We start from the raw sequence: 16763 nt of genomic DNA, 5'->3' as shown, positions 1-16763 counted from the left end.
GTCGCCTCGAACGTCCTCCGTCACTCGTTTCGCCCGCGCCTCGGTCGGCGGTCGGCATTCGAAGACGGCGACGCGGGATTTTCAGCGCATCTGGAGGGGCGAGGTTGAACCCTGGTGTGCGCTTGATGGCGGTATCGTGTCGTTGAATGCGTAAAAAACAGCCGACGCGGCAAACGTAAAAATGAAAACGGCACCGCGCGCGACGGACGCGTTGGCGCCGAGCGCGCGCGACGCGCCGCGTGCCGTCGCAATCGCGCGCGCGAGACGGCGAGCATGGGGACGGATGATGAGGTGCGAGTGGTGAGCTCGTTAGAAGAGATATATGACGCCGCGTCGCTGGAGACGCACACGCGCGCGCGGTACGCGACGGTGCGCGATGCGTTCGTGAAGGCGTACGGACGCGAGCCGGACGCGTTCGCGAGGTCGCCGGGACGAGTGAATTTAATCGGCGAACACATCGATTACGAGGGGTACTCCGTGCTGCCGATGGCGATCGGGCTCGACACTATCGTCGCCATCTCCGTGAATGCGAGTTCGGGGAAGATCGCGGTCGGGAACACGAACGAAAAGTACACGCCGAAGACATTCGAGAGCTCGCCCGAACAAGACGTGGACGCGGCGTCTTTGCACTGGACGAATTACGTCATGTGCGGCTACAAGGGGGTGTTCGATTTCTTGAAAGAGAGCGATAAGGCATCACCCGCCCCCGTTGGGTTGGACATCATCGTCGACGGCACGGTACCCACTGGAAGCGGTTTGAGTTCGTCCTCGGCGTTGTGCTGCGCCGTGGCGGTGGCGGTGATGCACGCGCTAGGATTGAATTTCACTCAAGGTGAAATTGCTGACTTCACGTGCAAGTGCGAACGATACTCAGGAACGCAGTCGGGGGGTATGGATCAAGCTATTTCCATCATGGGCGAAGCTGGTGTGGCAAAATTGGTCGATTTCAATCCCATAAGCACCAACGACGTCAACCTTCCGGAGGAAGCGGCGTTCATCATAGGCAACTGCCTCGCAGTGAGCAACAAAGCGGAGACCGCACACGAGCGCTATAATTTGCGCGTCGTAGAGTGCCGTCTTGCGGCGATTATTTTAGGTTTAAAGCTAGGTATGAACGCGGAAGAAGCGTCAAAAATAGAGACGCTCAAGGAAATCGAAGACTTTGTCGGCTCCATGTCTGCCGCTAAGGCTGCGGCCGAGGAACATTTGCACGAGGGATACTACGATGCAAGAGAGATTGAAGAACTCATAGGAGTAGAAGCATTCATGGACGTCTTCTCTTCACCAGCGTCGAAGTTGGTCTTGAGTCACAACGAGAAGGGATATAAGCTTCTGGCGCGGACGTTGCACGTCTACTCCGAGGCCGGTCGTGTGCACTTGTTCGCTGCGGCGTGCGCGATGAAGGTCGACCCAACGGAGCTGGGCGTGTACATGAATGGTAGCCACGAATCTTGTAGAGCCCTGTACGAGTGCTCTTGCGCGGAGCTGGATGAACTCGTGGATGCATTTAGAGCGGCGGGTGCTCTGGGCGCGCGTCTTACTGGTGCTGGTTGGGGCGGTTGTGCCGTAGCAATTGTCGCCAAGGATGCGGTAGAGAGTGTTCTGAAAGCGGTGCACGAGTCTTTCTACTCTTCTCGCATCGCTGCGGGCCTTATTTCTGCTGACAATATGGCGACGACGCTCTTCGCAACGCTGCCCAGCTCTGGTGCGGCAATTTTGAAAGGCGTTTCGTTCGCTTAGATCGGTATTTGATACGTGCCGAACATGAAATATGTGATACTATGCATCGTCTACTTTTCATACATATGTCCCTAAACAAGTACTTTAACTACTCCCGTGCGCTCGTCTACTATCCTTGGTCGCACGGCGTTGTTTCTTCTTCAGCAGAGAACCACACAGTCGACAACTGATCTCTTCAGAGTCTTTGGGTAAGCCACACGCTGGACAAGACCCGTATGCGTTTATTTGCGTTCGCGATAGCTCGTTTTCTCGCGCTAAAGTAGTCGCTGACATGCTCAACCACGCCGACAATTCGGGAATGTCTTCGACGTACGCTTGGGCGGCTTCGCGGAGGAACGCGACGCGACGCGCAATGGGGGTATCTTCTTTCGTCGCACCGCCCAGAGTCGGTGCTCTAAGACCTTGTCGCGCTTTGTCTCTATTCATCACGCATTACCGCGCGAGATCCCGGTTACGGCACGAACGAGCGGCACAATGCAGGTTCTCTGCGCGAGAGGCGTTCACGAGCGCGTGGAGTGGTGCGGTTGTTTCTACGCAACTACGTGTATCTTACTTTTTACAATATAGATTGGGACTCCGATGGTAATGCCGAGTAATCATCGTCGACACCGTACCACATGTCTGATAAATCGTCGTGCTTCCACGCTAAAATTCCCGTCGTCCCGACGACGGTGGGAACTAAATACGTCAACGCTGGTTGTCCACCTTGGCCTCCAACCTCAAAATAAAGCGCCGTGAACGTCAAGCACATCCCGACAACGTATGCAACCATACTCCAGAAGAAGTAATAGTACCTGGTATCCGAAAAATTGCGCTTTCTGTTGTCAAACAACAAGTTGTGCACGATGAGTAAACCGGGAAGGATGACGTCGCCGTACCCCAGCATGGAGAAATCCCCTGGACTTGAAGCTCTCGGGAATAAAAATAGCATCGGTAAACTTTCACCTTCATCTCCGCCGCGCGCAACGGCGACCATCACGCTCTTCTTACCGAACAAATGTGGCTGAACGTAGACCCAGAAGATGTCGTACAACATCGCGCAACATAAAAGTATGGTGGCCACCTTGAAGTTGGGCAGATGCACCAAACGCAACACGTTTACCAAGAATGACAAACCCATGATATCCTGCAACATCCAAGCCCACGTGGCTTGCCGGAATATAAGCCACGTGGCAACGATTAAGCCAGCGAATACAGCCGCCGGAATGGCCAAAAGGTGAACTGAGCCGACGATGGGCAACAGCACTCTTGAATCCCTCGAGGTCGACTTTCGTCTCGACATCAACGCCTCGAAACATATCACGTACAATCCTTGGAAGGAAGCGAAAGAAAACACCAGTCTCATCACCACGAATACCCAATGTTGCATGGAATAAAACAAGATGAGTAAGACCGCTGACGCCATGATGACGAACCAAAACGCGCTGTACTCGTTTATCTCGATGCCCTCATGGGCTTCTCCTCCGTCACTACTATCGTCGATGTCATCATCATCACGTTTTGAGCTCACGACGGCTCGTTTGTCCTTCAACGACCACCTTCCACCGAGGGCGATGGTAGCGAGGGCCAACGCAACGAGAGCCGCAGAGGCCAAGAAATCAAACTGTCTCGGCAGTGCGTCGGAGCGTGCGATCGTAATCGTCGCGCCCACTTCCGTGGTGGCATCGAGGATCGCCTGTCCAGTCGTTCCCGTCACTAAAACGGTCACGACATCCAGTTTCTGATCCTCGTTGCACGTCATCGCGGTGAAGTCTTCCCCATCGCTCACCACAAAGACCGCCTTTGCTCCGACGTCTTGCGCCACCCTAGCCTTCTCGTAGAACTCACACTCCCCTCGCTTCACGACCAAGACATCTTTACCCGTGAAATCGTCTCCCACGCTACCGATCGCGCATCCGTAGGCGTCCGCGCTCGCCCCCCCAATCGTCCACGGCCCGAGCGTCGCGTTCGCCTCCACGTCCCCCCCGAACAGCGCAAGCCCTCCCGTGACGATCGTTTGCCACGCCCCGGTGTCGAGTTCTACGTCCACCGCGCGCGTTTCGCTTCGTTCTTGGCACTCCGGCTCTCCGTTCGCCCCCAAGAGCGTCGTCAAAAACGTCAAAATCCCGATCGCCCCGCACGCCGCCCATCGCGTCCGCCTTCGCGTCGTCGTCGTCGTCGTCGTCGTCGTCGTCGTCGTCGTCCGTCGCGTCCGTCGCGTCCGTCGCGTCGGCGTCCTTTCCCTCGCCATCGGTTTCGTCGCGAGACGCGCGCTGACTTCGCGCCGACTTCGCGCGCCGACGCGACGCGCGACGACGTGCCGACCCGCGCGCGGAGGGTGTTCAAAGCCCGACCGCCCGACCGCCGCGCGGCGGGGCGACGTGATTGCGTCGCGCGCGACGTCTGGGCGTCCCGGACTCCGCGCGCGCGCGACGAAACCGCCGGGTCGGGGCGGAGAAAAGAAAAGAAACAAACGACGACAACGACAACGACCCCGCGACCCCGCGCCGAGCCAGAGCCCGCGCGCGCCCGTGGCGCGTCGGCCGCATGGAGGATGTGCCGCCACCGCCCGCGAACGATGCGGGGCGACCGCGTTTCGGCGCCGGGGCGTCGACGGCGGGGTCGACGGCGGAGGATTGGCGCAAGTCCAAGACGTCGGACGACGGAGGCGATTGGACGAGACGGCAACCGAGCGTGCTGGCGACCATGGACGCGCACAAGCGATCGCGCGCCGAGGGAGAGGCGAAAGCGCTGGAGGAGAAGGAGAACGAGTTTCACCTGCGGCAAGCCAAGGTGCGAGCGGACATACGAATAAAGGAGGGGCGGGCGAAGGCGATCGATTTAATCTCCAGGAATGTGTTCGCGGAATCGTACGTCGAGTTCGATGCGTTCGTGAACCCGCTCACGGTGTTGAAAGGGTTGACGGCGCACGAGCTCGGGGAGACGAGGAAGGAGTTAGAAGAATTGCGCGAGCTCGACACGAAGAATGCGCAAAGGCGAGAATTTTGGAGTGCTTTGATCGGGTTGACGGAGGAAGAGATGAACGAACACCGGAAGAACGCAGAGATCGAGCTCGCGCGGGTGCGAGGGCAAACGTCCGAACGCGCGGAGGCGACGGGCTTGCACGCCGACATCGACGAAGACGTCGTAGAAATCGTTGGCGGCAAATCTGCGTCGGAATTAGCCGAGCTCGAGAGTGAGATCTCCGAGCAAATTGAAGGCCCGGATGCGAGTGAAGTGGAATACTGGGGTGCGGTTTTGCAGCGGGTTAAACTTGCCAAAAAGCGAGCGATTGTCGAGGAGACGCACAAAGAGCTCAAGGTCAAGTTTGAGCGCGAAGAAATTGAAGACGGTGGTCGGGCACGATCGCTTATCACCGCCGCACCAGCTGAAGAAGATGACGACGACGATGATTTGCTCGGTGATGACTTTGGAAAGCATACAGCGGACGATGATGCTCGCGATGGTGGAGAGTGGGACGACACGGGTGACGAGCCGGAGCGCACGGCGTTGGCAGAGTTTGATCCTTCTTTATCCCCGATGCGATTGCAAGAGGTAGAGGATGGGATCGAAATAATCGACATTGACCAAGAAGAAGCCAATCTCACTCGCTTTCGCGAGGAAGAACGCATCAAGAGCATGTCGCGCTTCAAAAAGGTGACCTCTGAGAACCGGGTGCTTCGAGGTAAGACAGAGGAAGATGTTTACAACGCATTCAAAAAGGCGGGAGGCGCACATCACAACACTGGTGTCCTCGCCAATTTGATCACTGGAACGACTGATTTTAAAGACATCGAAAAGCAAGCGGATAAGAAAGCGAAAGACTTGGTCGAGCGCATGATGGGCGCCACGGAAGACGGCGACGCAAACTTCTCCGCCGAGGTTGCGTTGGAATCTCAGGCGTACTGGTGGCACGATAAATATCGTCCACGCAAGCCTAAGTATTTCAATCGCGTTCACACAGGCTACTCGTGGAACAAGTACAACCAAACGCACTATGACTCGTCAAATCCGCCTCCAAAGATTGTGCAGGGGTACAAGTTCAACATCTTCTACCCGGACCTCATCGACACCACCAAGGCGCCTTCTTACAAAATCGAGCCCGACGGTTCGCCAAATGCCGAAACGTGTTTGCTCAAAATCACCGCGGGCCCACCGTACGAGGATATCGCGTTCAAGATCGTGAACAAGGAATGGGAATACAGCCACAAGCGAGGATTCCGATGCACTTTTGAGCGCGGCATCTTCCACCTCTACGTCAACTTCAAGAGATCGAGGTATCGACGATAGGTATTTTACTAGACAACGATTAGCGATTTGCAAAATCACATAGCAGCATGGCCAAAAAGACCGGAAGACGACTCGATTGAAGCTCTACAAAACAATTTACAACGCGTTGGGTTGTCAATGCCGAACGCTTGGCTACTCGACTAAGTTTTGCGCGCGAAAGCGACTCTACTTTTCCGCTTCCAACCGGCGCGCGGCTTCCTCCCTAGCCCAAGACGTCATCCTCGTGTCAGGCTTGGCTTGGAGACCAACGCAGAGAATGGCGGTGGCGAGGGTGAGTGCACCGTACCACGGCGCCTCCCAGTCTTCCCAAACTCTCCGCTTGCCCGGTGCCGGCGGAGTTTCGCCGAACAGGTAACCGTTCCGGCCCGTTTGCGTACCCTCCGCGAAGTATCCTCCCGGTGGACCCGCACCGTAAGAGCGCACCGACGTGCGCTGCGCACCTCGTACAGCCGTGCAAACGGCACGACGGGCAAAGTTCATGGCGTCGTTCTCAAGTCGATCGCCGCGCGTGGGTTGCACTAAGAGGCGCGAAAGCGTTGCGCTTTGCGTCTACGTGTACGTATTAAACCAAATACGCGCTCACGCGCGTCTTCGCCGGCGGCGTAGCGTCACAGACTGCGGCGAAGCAGTGATCTAGGTCAGACAGAGATGCGCTGGGCTGGGGCTTCGTCAGAAATCGTTCAAGGCTCGTGCAGTGTGAAAACGATGAATTTCACAATGCGCTACGTTTGAAGACATGAGAAGGCGCTAATCGCTTTTATCATGTCTCGATAAGTACAAGAACGCATCGCGCTCGTAAAAGTAGAGCGTGACGAGGAGAATGGCGAGTATTATCGCCCCGCACCCAGTGTGCGCTAGTAAACCGAGGGCGCTCGGGTCACGACGTAACGCCTGGTCCGAGAGCCTGGCAACGATCGAGAAAATGACCAAGGCCTGCGCGTAAAGTGGTTCAGTGTTATAGATTGAGTGGTTCGCGCCGCATCATACGTACCGAAAGATATGTTTTTGAGAGGAACTTCAAGCGTGCATTTGCCTTTTGGCTCGCAAAGCGCTTGCGTATATACGAGCTCGTGAACGTGATTCGGACGATCATGCTCAAAGCGTTCGCCACGAGCAAGGCAACTGGCCCAAGTCTACGCTGAAGCATCAAAGTACCGCCCTAATTCATCAAATTAGTCGGATGGCTAGCCGTAGCAAAGAGTGAGCACGTACCACATTGACGAAAGAACACACGAGAAGCCAAATATTAGACGAGCTTAATTCGGACGAGGACTGTGTAACGGTCGTAAATCAGTCAAACGCAATGAAATGCTATAAATGATCACTTACCATCACCGCGTGGGCGAAAGCCTCCGTGATACCGTTCACCTGCGAAGCAGCGACAAGTCAGAGTTAATGAAATAATTCACGCCCACGAGAACGCATAAATAATTAATTCCCACGCATGCGCGTTGAGAAACCAATTGCCACCGTAGCACGCGCGACGCAATACTTACCGCAAGTGGTAGAATCAAAATGGCGTAGAAACCGAGCGTTTCAGACGCGAAATGCTGGTTTGCCCACCGTTCACCATATAAAATTCTGTCGACGAACCGAAATAATTAAATACAACACCTCAAAAGCTGACGCCAAAGCGACTCACCTCAGCGCTAACCACGAGAAATGAGGTCCCATGAATGCCTGTTAGCGTAAGTGAGTCAGTTCCGCTCGTTCAAAGACGACAGGCTCGCGTAAGATCACACACTCACCGCCGTGCTCCCGAAAATAATTGCTACGCGTAATAATGCATTGAAGACTTCCTTTTCCTTCGATGATTGCGACTTCGAAGAGACACTGCGCGTGAAAATAACAAACGCCGCCTCTTCAAAAGGTTGTAGCACCAATCGTGCGAATGCCGCGCTGTTTCAAAATATTTAGTCGACAATTAATTAATTATCGAAATAGTTCCAACTCACCCGAGGGAAGCCACGAGGCCGTAGACGCCGACTTCATCCGCAGCGGCGACGGCTATAAGAGCAGCCTTTTCTCCTTCCGCCAAAACGAGCTTCCACACAGCCTGCGTATGTGTGATCGTGAGTCGAGACGCGTTTTGTGCACGAGAAATCACTCACCTGAAGAGAAAAAATACCAATTAATTGCACTGTTGCACCATCTCTCAACATCGACTTCTCCGGCGCTTTCGTCGTAGCACATACGTATATCACCGCCATTGATATGGCGTACAGCAACTGCACCACGAAATTCTCGTCAGTCGCGGTACGATGCGGTGTGATTTAATTCCCGCGTGAAATAAAATTAACTCTCACCTGCGAGTACGCAAACGCCATGACGACGTTGTTTTGGTTCGCTGAAACCAGCGCGTACGTCAAGACACTTCTAAGGACCGTGGACGTGGTTTCTGCGAATAGTCTCAGCTTGAACGCCGACATTCGCATCGCTCGAATGTAATATGGCTCCGCGCACAGTTCGATGAACGCTGCGGCGCCGTAGTAGAGTAGCGCCAAGCCGTACGGTTCGCGGGTGGATATGTTTTGCGACCAAATCACGCCCAGAGGAATGACGATGGAAAGAAAGCCACCGATCGGAAGTACGAGCCAGGCGTACCCGAGCGAGGCGTCCTTCACGGAATCTCTCATCAGTGCTCGACGAAAGCCTTCGCGGGTGGTGAGAATCGCCGTGGACAGCAGATAAAAGTGCACGGTTGGAACGCCGAACTCCTCCGGCGTGAGTCGGCGGGCCACCAGGGTGTTGATGAAGAACGGTAAAAGTTTCGACGTGAGTTGCGTCGCTTCGCGATGAAAACCTCGTCGTCAGTCGAGTCGCGACGCGAGTCGCGTCGAGCGCGTACGATGTCGTTGGTGTCGTTTGACGCGCATCGCGCGCGACGGTTCTCGCAGCCGTCGTCGTCGTGACGCACCGAGTAAATACGCGAAGCCGACGATGAAGTTTGGCTTTGATTTCGTCTCCATCGCGCGCGTCGATCGCCCGACGCGCGCCGAGGCGCTCATCGTGGACGCTGGTGAATAACGACTCTGCGAAGACCTGCGAGATTGGCGCCACACGGGAGTTCGCGTCGGCGGCGATGGAAACTGCGCTTTCGCATTCGCCGGCGCGCGCGTTTCCGATGTCGACGGCGGAAGAATTGAGCGAGGCGTTGGCCGATGCGGCGCGTTACGGTGAGTTCGACGAGTGTCGGGCGTACTTGGACCAAGGCGCGCTCGCGGACGCGTACGACGGACTTTTGTTCGCCGCCGCGAATGGGCATGTGGAAATTGTATCGCTCTTTCTCGAGTACGGCGCGGACGTGAACAAGACGAACGATCAGGGTAGCACGGCCATGCACTGGGCGTGTCTGAACGGTCACGCCAATATCGTGCAACTGCTCCTGGACAAAGGAGGGAGCGCGAGCGTTTGCAATCAAGCCGGCAGAACGCCGCTGGACGAAGCGATGCACAACGAGCGGGAAGAGTGCGTGAAGGTGATCATGGAAGCCGAGGGCGAACAAGACATCGAGTTGGAAGAAATCGATGAAGAAGCTGCCGAGGACGTCAGCACGGATGAGGAAGAGCAACGCATGGACTGAGGTCGAGGCGCGCATAGCATAGCAACACAGATTTTATCAGCGCGCTCTGTATCTCGTAGCCTGATTGATGCACAAGCAAGCCAATAATAATGAAAGAAGAGTAATTTATGAGGAAATGTTTTGTTAAGTTTGTTTACATTGCGCTCTTAAGGTTTTCACCGACATTCTGCGAGGGATGAGAAAAGTTGTCGCGATTTCGTCAGTCTACGGCTTCGCGGCGCCCTGGTGTGTTCGCCTCGATTCGCCGATGTCCCATACCTTCCAGTTGATGATCTTCCACAGGTTTTTGACGTAATCCGGGCGAAGATTCTTGTACTGTAAATAGTAAGCGTGCTCCCAGGTATCGACACCGAGGATCGGGGTCAGTCCCGTGCTCAAGCAGACGTCTTGGTTTGCCGTCGTCGTCACGGCGAGCTTCTTGTTCGCCTTGTCGTAGCCCAACCAGCCCCAACCAGAGCCTTGCACGGCCACTGTGGCTGCCGTAAATTTATCTTGCATCGCGTTTAACGATCCAAAGTCGCGCTCGATCATCTTCAGCAGTTCGCCCTCGGGAAGCGCGTAGTCCTTCGGCGGCGTCAGGCACTTCCAGAACAGCGCGTGGTTCACGTGTCCGCCGCCGTTGAATTTGATCGCCGGCTGCATCGCGATCATCCCCGCGTAATCACCCTTCGCTTCCGCTTCCGCGTACTTCTCTTGCGCGATGTTAAAGTTCGTGACGTAGGTATTGTGGTGCTTTTGGTGATGAATCTCCATGATCTCTGCGCAAATCACCGGCTCGAGCGCGCTGAAGTCGTAGTCCAAATCGGGAAGCTTGGCGCTCACGAACGCGCGCGTCGGTGCGCGCGACGACGCCAACGCGCGGCATCGTCGCGCGCTCGTCGTCACCGCTCGACTCAACATCGTCGTCGTCCGTCGTCGTCCGTCGTCCGTCGTCGAGTGCGGTAAAAAGTCGCGTCATCGGGCCGTCGCGCGCTTTTTTACTTTTACCCCCACAGCGGTCGCGACGGTTACGGCGGACATCGAAATCGAAATCGAAATCGAAATCCATCAATCAAATCTTCTCGGCGCGCGTCAACGCGCGACGCGTCGCGTCGCCGTGCCGGGACCCGATTCGCGCGTCGTCTCGATAACGCGAACGACGACGACGACGACGACGATGCGCGCGAGCGTCGACGACGTCGACGTCGAGCTCGACGTCGCGGCGACGTGGGACGCGGACGCGGCGGAGCGACGACGAGGACGCGACGACGAGGGCGCGGGGACGACGCTCGCGAACGACGACGACGGTGGTTGCGGTGACGAGGGAAACGAACGCACGATTGATGAATTGTTCGACGAACGCATCGGACAGGCGAATCACACGCAGCTCGCGCAGTTCGCGCTGAGCTCCGTCGCGTGGCTCCCGGCGGCGTTTCTCACGCTGACGTCGGTGTTCACGGCGCGCGAGGTTGATTGGAAGTGCGCGACGGAGAACGGATGCTTGGACGGGGACAGTGGAAAATTATTAAATATATGCGCCATGGACAGAGAGCTCTGGACGTGGGTAGACGCGAAGAGTTCAATCGTATCGGAGTGGGACTTGGTGTGCGCGCACGAGTACAAGGTGCAACTCGCGAATTCTATTTTCTTTGTCGGTTTCTTGATGGGGGCTGGAATTTTGGGCCAGATCGCCGATAGCAAAGGGCGCATATTCGGCCTATACGTCTCCACCGCGTTGGCGAGCGCGGGCGCTATGCTCGGGGCGATGGCGGGTGGTTACTGGACGTACTTTTGGTGCACGATGCTGCGTGGATTCGGTTGCGGCGGGCTCGGCGTGGCGAGCTACGTCCTGTGCACTGAGGTGCTCGGAATAAAGTGGCGAGCCGTCCTTGGGATCTCAACGCAATACTTTTGGTCCGGAGGGATCGCGCTGATGGCCCCGGTGGCGTATACGATGCCAAAGTGGAGGAATTTTTCCACATTTTGTGGACTCAGCGGATTGGCGTACGTCGCGCTATCGTCCAAATTTCTGTGGGAGTCTCCTCGTTGGTATTTGGCAACTGGGAAGGCTGACAAGGCACACGAAGTGATGACTCACCTCGCAAGAGGGAACCCGAAATTTACTGGTCGACTGCCGCCGCTGAAGCAAACTCGCGTGGTGAAAGGTTTGAACGTCACCGCGGTGCTCCCGTATCCGGTGTTGCGACAGCGACTCGTCGCCATGGCGTACATTTTCTGCGTCACGAGTATGGTGTATTACGGGTTATCACTCAACGTTGATGCTTTGAGTGGGTCGGTATACATGAACACGTTCATCAGTGGCATCGTTGAGTTTCCTTCGCACGTTTTTGCGCAAATATACGTCGACAGACTCGGACGAAGAATGACGCTGCTCGTGCTTATGGGGACCGCCGCCGTGGGTGTTTTCTCGAGCTCGATGTTTAGCGGTTCGTCTCAGGTTTTCGTGTCGATGATTGGGCGGTTCGGAATCGCTGGATCGTTCAACATGATTTACTTGTACACCACTGAGTTGTTTCCCACCATCGTACGATCGGCTTGCCTGGGAACGTGTTCGCTCGCCGCTCGCGTCGGCGGTATCATCGCGCCTGGGATTATTCTCGCGCAAACTATCAGTGCGGCGATTCCTCCCGTCGTTCTCGGTCTCGTCGCCGCATCAGCGTGCTTAACAACGCTTACATTACCCGAGACTCAAGGGATCGTGATAGAGGAATCATTGGCGGGTGCGGCTCGACAAAACATGGGCGGCGCCGGTCGCGCCGGCGCGCGAGACGTCGGCTTCGCGCGTCTCGTGGAACAAGGCGACGTCGACTCCGCAGCGATCGGAGACGACGAAAACGCGCAGCTTTAAATTAGCGATACATTAGCGATATATCTTGTCGATGTTGTTGTTGTTGTAACACGATAGTTCCCTAGGCAAAACACGATTAATCCTTCCCCGATTCCCCCCACAAAATCGCGTTCACGTCTTGGCCTTTTCGCGTGTACACCCCCCCGTTATCGATCAATCCCGGGCACGGTCTGTACGCCTTGATCGGCCACCACGCGAACAGCGGGATCGCCCCCATCCCGCCCTGGATTCGCCCGCTCCCATCGCACTGCATCTTCTCCTTCGCCAGCCCGCACGAGTCGCACGACCCCGCGCACGCGGCTTTGGTTGCGTCCCCGTCGGGCGATGCGTTCGCGCGCGCGACGTGCGCGCGTCGCGTCGCGCGCGTGGTCGCGCGCGTCTTCGCGCGCGTCGTCGTCGTCGTCGTCGTCGTCGTCGCTGTCGTCGTCGTCGTCGTCGCGCGCATCATCGCACCTCGCGTCCGCGTCGCGCGATGCCGCGACGCCGATGCGGATAACGCGCGCTCGAGCGTCTGCGGGACGTCGACGTCGCGACGATGCGACATCGCGCGTCGCGCGTTCGGCGATGACGTCGACGGCGACGACGACGCGAACGACGACGCGTCGTCGTCCCGCGCGTCGCGTCGTCGCCGCGCGCGTCGTCGCCGCGTGCGTCGCGCTCGCGCGCGTCGCGCGCGGGACCGCGGGCGAAGGCGCGTTCGCGCGGGCGCAATTCCAATCGTGCCCGGGATGAAAATTGAACCGCCTCCCGGAGATCAAGACGTTCCTGAAGGAAGTCGTCGAGGTCGGGGGGTACGGCGAACGCGTGGGCGTGACGTGGACGCCGGGACACCCGCCGTCGCTGCACATGCAAGACGAACGCGGGAACAACGTGGAGACGGCGAAACTGACGAGCGAGTGGACGGTGGAGCGCGTGGAGACGTATTTGAACGAGCGAGGCTTTTATAGACCGGGGCAGGAGAGGGAAACCGCGCGCGTGGAGCTTTAACCGCGACGCGGGGATGGAAACGAGTCGCGCGGAACGCGCCGAGCCGTGACGCGTCGTCGCGCCGGGAGCGCGAGCTCTGCGACGACGCCGATATCATATCAGGCGCATCCGACGACTAGAATTTGTATTTTTGTATTCATCAATTCTCTAGGCGTAATCCTCTGTGCGTTCGTTATCGCTTGAGCTGTCGCGCGACGTTTGAAAAGCCGCGGCGCTCGGAGAAGACGCTGTCGGTGCCAGAGACTGGACCATCCGATGCCGTTCTGTTCGGATTTACGAGTTCAATTCCTTGGACCGGCGTGAAAGCCAGGCTAGATGCCATCCCGGACGTCCCAGCCGTGCTAGCAAACGTGGATTTTCCGCCCTTGTTATCCGTCTTGATGAGCTTGGCCGCCTTCGCGGCGAGTCGCATTCTGCCGGCGACGGCGGCGGAGCCCGCGGCGGAACCCAGCGTGCCGAGACCTTCGCCATCGTATCCCACCTCTTCTTCGACTTCGTTGAAATTCACGCGATTCGCCGCCTTGCGCATGTCCGTGAGACCGTATCTTTCCTTGAGCGCTCTCGCGCGGCGACCGCCTCGGCGTTTCTTTTGCTCGACTCCAGGCGCGGGTAAAGGTTTCGCCGTTCGCGCGGGAGGCGGCTCCTGCCACTTTTCAATTTTTTTCATGATTTCTTCGGCAAACTTCTTCCCAGTGGCACCGTCCGGGGACTCCCCGTACGCATCGACGCGCGCCATAAGCGAACACTTTGCGCCAATCAGACGAGCCGCCTTGCTTCGCCACGCGGGCGGCGTCTTCTTTTGGATAATGTCGCAGTCGTAAATGAAGCCAGCGTGCAAATCTCCCGCTCGCACAGCCGATGCACTCGACATGCCCGCGGTCGCCTTCTTCTTAGACCCCAAAACTTGGACGTTACAAGCCGGCATTTTCGACAGAGCGTGCAAGCCGCCGGCGATGCCGATGAGCTGCGCCGCGATGTCGCTTCCCAATACTGCGCTCAAATTTGGCGCCGTGTCCGCCATGCGCGTGGCGACGTAGTTGAACATCTTCTTTTTCGCCTCATCGAGCTCTAACGCTCGATCACACGCGCGTAAAGTCTTCTCCAAATCGCTCTCGCTCAGCGGTTGTCCAGACGTCGTCGATCCCGTGACGCTCACCACCATGATGGTCGCCGACGGCAACACGCCGTCCAATTCCACCCCCATCATGTCCATCTCGTTCCCGATCGCCTTCACCACTCGCGCGTAATCGATCGGATGCAGCACCAAGGACTCTAACTCTGGGAATTTACTCTTATACCTGTCTTTAATGTACTGATGCACGACGGCGACTTCGTTGTCCACCTCCACCGTGAGCGCGTTGCACTCCACCACGAGCGCCTCCGCGCCCTCGTCGATCGCCCCCGCGCGCTTTCCCGACGCCGTCGTCGTCGCGCCGTCCATCCCATCCCTTTCCATCGCTTCGTCCACCGCGCGCGTCACCCTGAGATACCTCTCCGTCGTCGTCAGCGTCGCCACGTCGTCCAAATCCTCCGCGCGCGCCGCCGCCGTCGTCCCCGCGCGCGCCGTCGCATCGTTCGCGTTCGCGTTCGCGCGCGCGCGCGCGTCGTCGTCGCCGTCGCGCGCGTCGTCGTCGCTCAGATCGTCCAGATCCGCCAGGAACGAGTCCGCGAGCGTCGTCATCGCGTCTCCGCGATTCGACGTCGCGATGTCGCGATGCGCGACAGTGCGCGACGCGAGGCGGTGCGAGGAAGAAAGACGTGGACCCGATGCCGACGCACGCGGAAGAGGACGCGGCGCGGATGCGACGACGCGAGAGAGAACACGAAGCGCGATGCGAATACGCCGAGGTGCGACCAAATCGACAGACGACGAGACGACGGACGACGACGCGAATGAATCAAATCAATCAGCAGCCACGCGCGCGTTGACTGCAGTTTAAACTTAGCGCGAGGCGAACGAACCGGAGTGACGAATGTGGATTTTTGTTTGTGCGACCCAGGCGCTGCGAGAGCGACAGGAAGACGTGAATTGGCGATCGAGAGCGCCGGAGGCGGAGACGCGATCGATCGAGGCGCGAGAACACGAACGAAGAGCGCGGGAGCGGGCGGCGGCGCTGACGCGGCGAAGAGACGCGCTTCGAGTCAAACTGGCGAGCGAGGAGGCGCGATACGAGGAAGAGATGGCGGGAAAACGCGTCAGCGCGGCGGCGCGACGGATGGAATTGGAGGCGCGCGCGCGCGAATTGTTGGCCAAGCGCGAGGAGGAGCGGAAACAGCACGTGGAGGAGATGACTTACAAAAAGTGGAAAGAGTCAAACAAGACGGCGCGCGACGGCGCTCGCGCGGCTTTGGCGAATGAAGTGCAAATGGGTCGACAAGCGCAGGTTGAAGAGCGAAGGCGCCTTGCGGTGGAACACGCCGAGCGCGAGAAAAAAATAAATGCAACGATTTCCGCGCTTCGCGCGGAGGATTCGGCGCGCATCGATGAACGAGATGCGGCGTTGAAAGCGGCGCGAGAAGCGCATTCGCGCGCGCTCTTTGAGCAAATGTCGTCGCGAGAGCATGACAGACTCGCAAGCTTAGAGGAGCGACGTTACGAACGGGCGCAACTGAACGCGCGATGGGAACAAGAAAATACGATCGACGCCGCGAATCAGCGGGAGGAAGCGCTCAGGCAGCGCCAAGTCCACGCGGACTTGCTTCGCTCGAACGCAGAGCGGCAGTTGGAGTCGTTGGCGGCGCTCGAGGAGGAACGGGCGTGCGACGCTCGATTGGTTGAAAACGCGATGGAAGAGGAGCGCATACATGCCAAAGAGCACGCCGAGCTCGTCGCTCGGCGACGCGAGGAAGAGATCCTCTTCCGAAAGTATCTAGAGGAGCTCACTTCAGAGAAGCGCGCGAACAAAGAAATAGACGACGTGGCTGTCGAGGAGGCGCGACTGGAGCACGAAAGAAAATTGCGAGCGCGCGAAGAACTTGAAGCACATCAAAGAGAACAGTTGATGAAGGATGTGATTGATGGTCGTCGCCAACAAATCGCCGAGGCCGAGGCGAAGAAGCGCGCGGAGAAGGAGGAAGAGCTCGCGTGGCGCAGGGCAAACGAGGAAGACATGGAGCTCGCGAGGCGTCAACTCGACGAGAAGCTTCGCATGGCGACCGAAGCGAGTCTCCGACATCGGGCAGAACTAGAGGCTCAAATTAGCGAACGAAAATCCAGATTAGGCGACGGAGACGTATCGTCTGCATTTGTCGATGTCGACGTCGAACGAAACGAGCGATTCGCTCGACGTTTCGCCGAAGAGAAGCAGACGTCGAAGGTGTATTCTTTTTAGACTC

At 57.6% G+C, this 16763-nt stretch overlaps 15 protein-coding genes across 15 annotated transcripts; 7 read left to right on the top strand and 8 right to left on the bottom strand.

Moving 5' to 3' along the window:
* Positions 1-254: 254 nt before the first annotated feature.
* On the top strand, positions 255-1764 carry OSTLU_31076 (predicted protein). The gene has a single exon (XM_001417423.1). It carries the CDS (start codon positions 274-276, stop codon positions 1738-1740), a length of 1467 nt encoding a protein of 488 aa, XP_001417460.1. The 5' UTR covers positions 255-273; the 3' UTR covers positions 1741-1764.
* Positions 1765-1824: 60 nt separating this feature from the next.
* OSTLU_31075 (predicted protein) lies at positions 1825-2166 on the bottom strand (the record flags this gene model as incomplete). Its single annotated transcript, XM_001417158.1, has 1 exon — positions 1825-2166. The coding sequence occupies one exon, from the start codon at positions 2164-2166 to the stop codon at positions 1825-1827; it is 342 nt and encodes a 113-aa protein (XP_001417195.1).
* Positions 2167-2264: 98 nt separating this feature from the next.
* OSTLU_31074 (predicted protein) lies at positions 2265-4031 on the bottom strand. Its single transcript, XM_001417157.1, has one exon. It carries the CDS (start codon positions 3968-3970, stop codon positions 2297-2299), a length of 1674 nt encoding a protein of 557 aa, XP_001417194.1. The 5' UTR covers positions 3971-4031; the 3' UTR covers positions 2265-2296.
* A 1528-nt stretch (positions 4032-5559) lies between these two features.
* Positions 5560-6009, top strand: OSTLU_36934 (predicted protein; the record flags this gene model as incomplete). Its single annotated transcript, XM_001417422.1, has 1 exon — positions 5560-6009. The coding sequence occupies one exon, from the start codon at positions 5560-5562 to the stop codon at positions 6007-6009; it is 450 nt and encodes a 149-aa protein (XP_001417459.1).
* Positions 6010-6186: 177 nt separating this feature from the next.
* Positions 6187-6474, bottom strand: OSTLU_9512 (predicted protein; the record flags this gene model as incomplete). The annotated part of the gene is made up of 1 exon (XM_001417156.1): positions 6187-6474. A coding segment is annotated over one exon (288 nt), but the record flags the coding sequence as incomplete, so codon positions are not given.
* Positions 6475-6756: 282 nt separating this feature from the next.
* On the bottom strand, positions 6757-7156 carry OSTLU_31071 (predicted protein; the record flags this gene model as incomplete). The annotated part of the gene is made up of 2 exons (XM_001417155.1): positions 6757-6942; positions 7001-7156. The coding sequence occupies 2 exons, from the start codon at positions 7154-7156 to the stop codon at positions 6757-6759; spliced, it is 342 nt and encodes a 113-aa protein (XP_001417192.1).
* Positions 7157-7453: 297 nt separating this feature from the next.
* Positions 7454-7675, top strand: OSTLU_31070 (predicted protein; the record flags this gene model as incomplete). The annotated part of the gene is made up of 1 exon (XM_001417421.1): positions 7454-7675. The coding sequence occupies one exon, from the start codon at positions 7454-7456 to the stop codon at positions 7673-7675; it is 222 nt and encodes a 73-aa protein (XP_001417458.1).
* A 70-nt stretch (positions 7676-7745) lies between these two features.
* OSTLU_31069 (predicted protein) lies at positions 7746-8978 on the bottom strand (the record flags this gene model as incomplete). The annotated part of the gene is made up of 5 exons (XM_001417154.1): positions 7746-7908; positions 7965-8065; positions 8121-8237; positions 8316-8797; positions 8927-8978. The coding sequence occupies 5 exons, from the start codon at positions 8976-8978 to the stop codon at positions 7746-7748; spliced, it is 915 nt and encodes a 304-aa protein (XP_001417191.1).
* Positions 8979-9163: 185 nt separating this feature from the next.
* On the top strand, positions 9164-9523 carry OSTLU_9151 (predicted protein; the record flags this gene model as incomplete). The annotated part of the gene is made up of 1 exon (XM_001417420.1): positions 9164-9523. A coding segment is annotated over one exon (360 nt), but the record flags the coding sequence as incomplete, so codon positions are not given.
* Positions 9524-9701: 178 nt separating this feature from the next.
* Positions 9702-10492, bottom strand: sodA (Mn-Superoxide dismutase; the record flags this gene model as incomplete). The annotated part of the gene is made up of 2 exons (XM_001417153.1): positions 9702-9758; positions 9851-10492. 2 exons carry the CDS (start codon positions 10490-10492, stop codon positions 9726-9728), a joined length of 675 nt encoding a protein of 224 aa, XP_001417190.1. The 3' UTR covers positions 9702-9725.
* Positions 10493-10892: 400 nt separating this feature from the next.
* Positions 10893-12191, top strand: OSTLU_2301 (MFS family transporter: organic cation; the record flags this gene model as incomplete). The annotated part of the gene is made up of 1 exon (XM_001417419.1): positions 10893-12191. A coding segment is annotated over one exon (1299 nt), but the record flags the coding sequence as incomplete, so codon positions are not given.
* Positions 12192-12516: 325 nt separating this feature from the next.
* On the bottom strand, positions 12517-12885 carry OSTLU_92580 (predicted protein; the record flags this gene model as incomplete). The annotated part of the gene is made up of 1 exon (XM_001417152.1): positions 12517-12885. The coding sequence occupies one exon, from the start codon at positions 12883-12885 to the stop codon at positions 12517-12519; it is 369 nt and encodes a 122-aa protein (XP_001417189.1).
* A 90-nt stretch (positions 12886-12975) lies between these two features.
* On the top strand, positions 12976-13427 carry OSTLU_31063 (predicted protein; the record flags this gene model as incomplete). The annotated part of the gene is made up of 2 exons (XM_001417418.1): positions 12976-12996; positions 13194-13427. 2 exons carry the CDS (start codon positions 12976-12978, stop codon positions 13425-13427), a joined length of 255 nt encoding a protein of 84 aa, XP_001417455.1.
* A 172-nt stretch (positions 13428-13599) lies between these two features.
* Positions 13600-14868, bottom strand: OSTLU_94220 (predicted protein; the record flags this gene model as incomplete). Its single annotated transcript, XM_001417151.1, has 2 exons — positions 13600-13821; positions 13909-14868. 2 exons carry the CDS (start codon positions 14866-14868, stop codon positions 13600-13602), a joined length of 1182 nt encoding a protein of 393 aa, XP_001417188.1.
* A 925-nt stretch (positions 14869-15793) lies between these two features.
* On the top strand, positions 15794-16759 carry OSTLU_94219 (predicted protein; the record flags this gene model as incomplete). Its single annotated transcript, XM_001417417.1, has 1 exon — positions 15794-16759. The coding sequence occupies one exon, from the start codon at positions 15794-15796 to the stop codon at positions 16757-16759; it is 966 nt and encodes a 321-aa protein (XP_001417454.1).
* Between the last annotated feature and the right edge of the window lie 4 nt (positions 16760-16763).

Source organism: Ostreococcus lucimarinus, chromosome 4 (assembly GCF_000092065.1).
Source record: "Ostreococcus lucimarinus CCE9901 chromosome 4, complete sequence".
Lineage (NCBI taxonomy): Eukaryota > Viridiplantae > Chlorophyta > Mamiellophyceae > Mamiellales > Bathycoccaceae > Ostreococcus > Ostreococcus sp. 'lucimarinus'.
The sequence above is the reverse complement of the archived record's forward strand: the minus strand, read 5'-3'. Positions and strand labels throughout refer to the sequence as shown.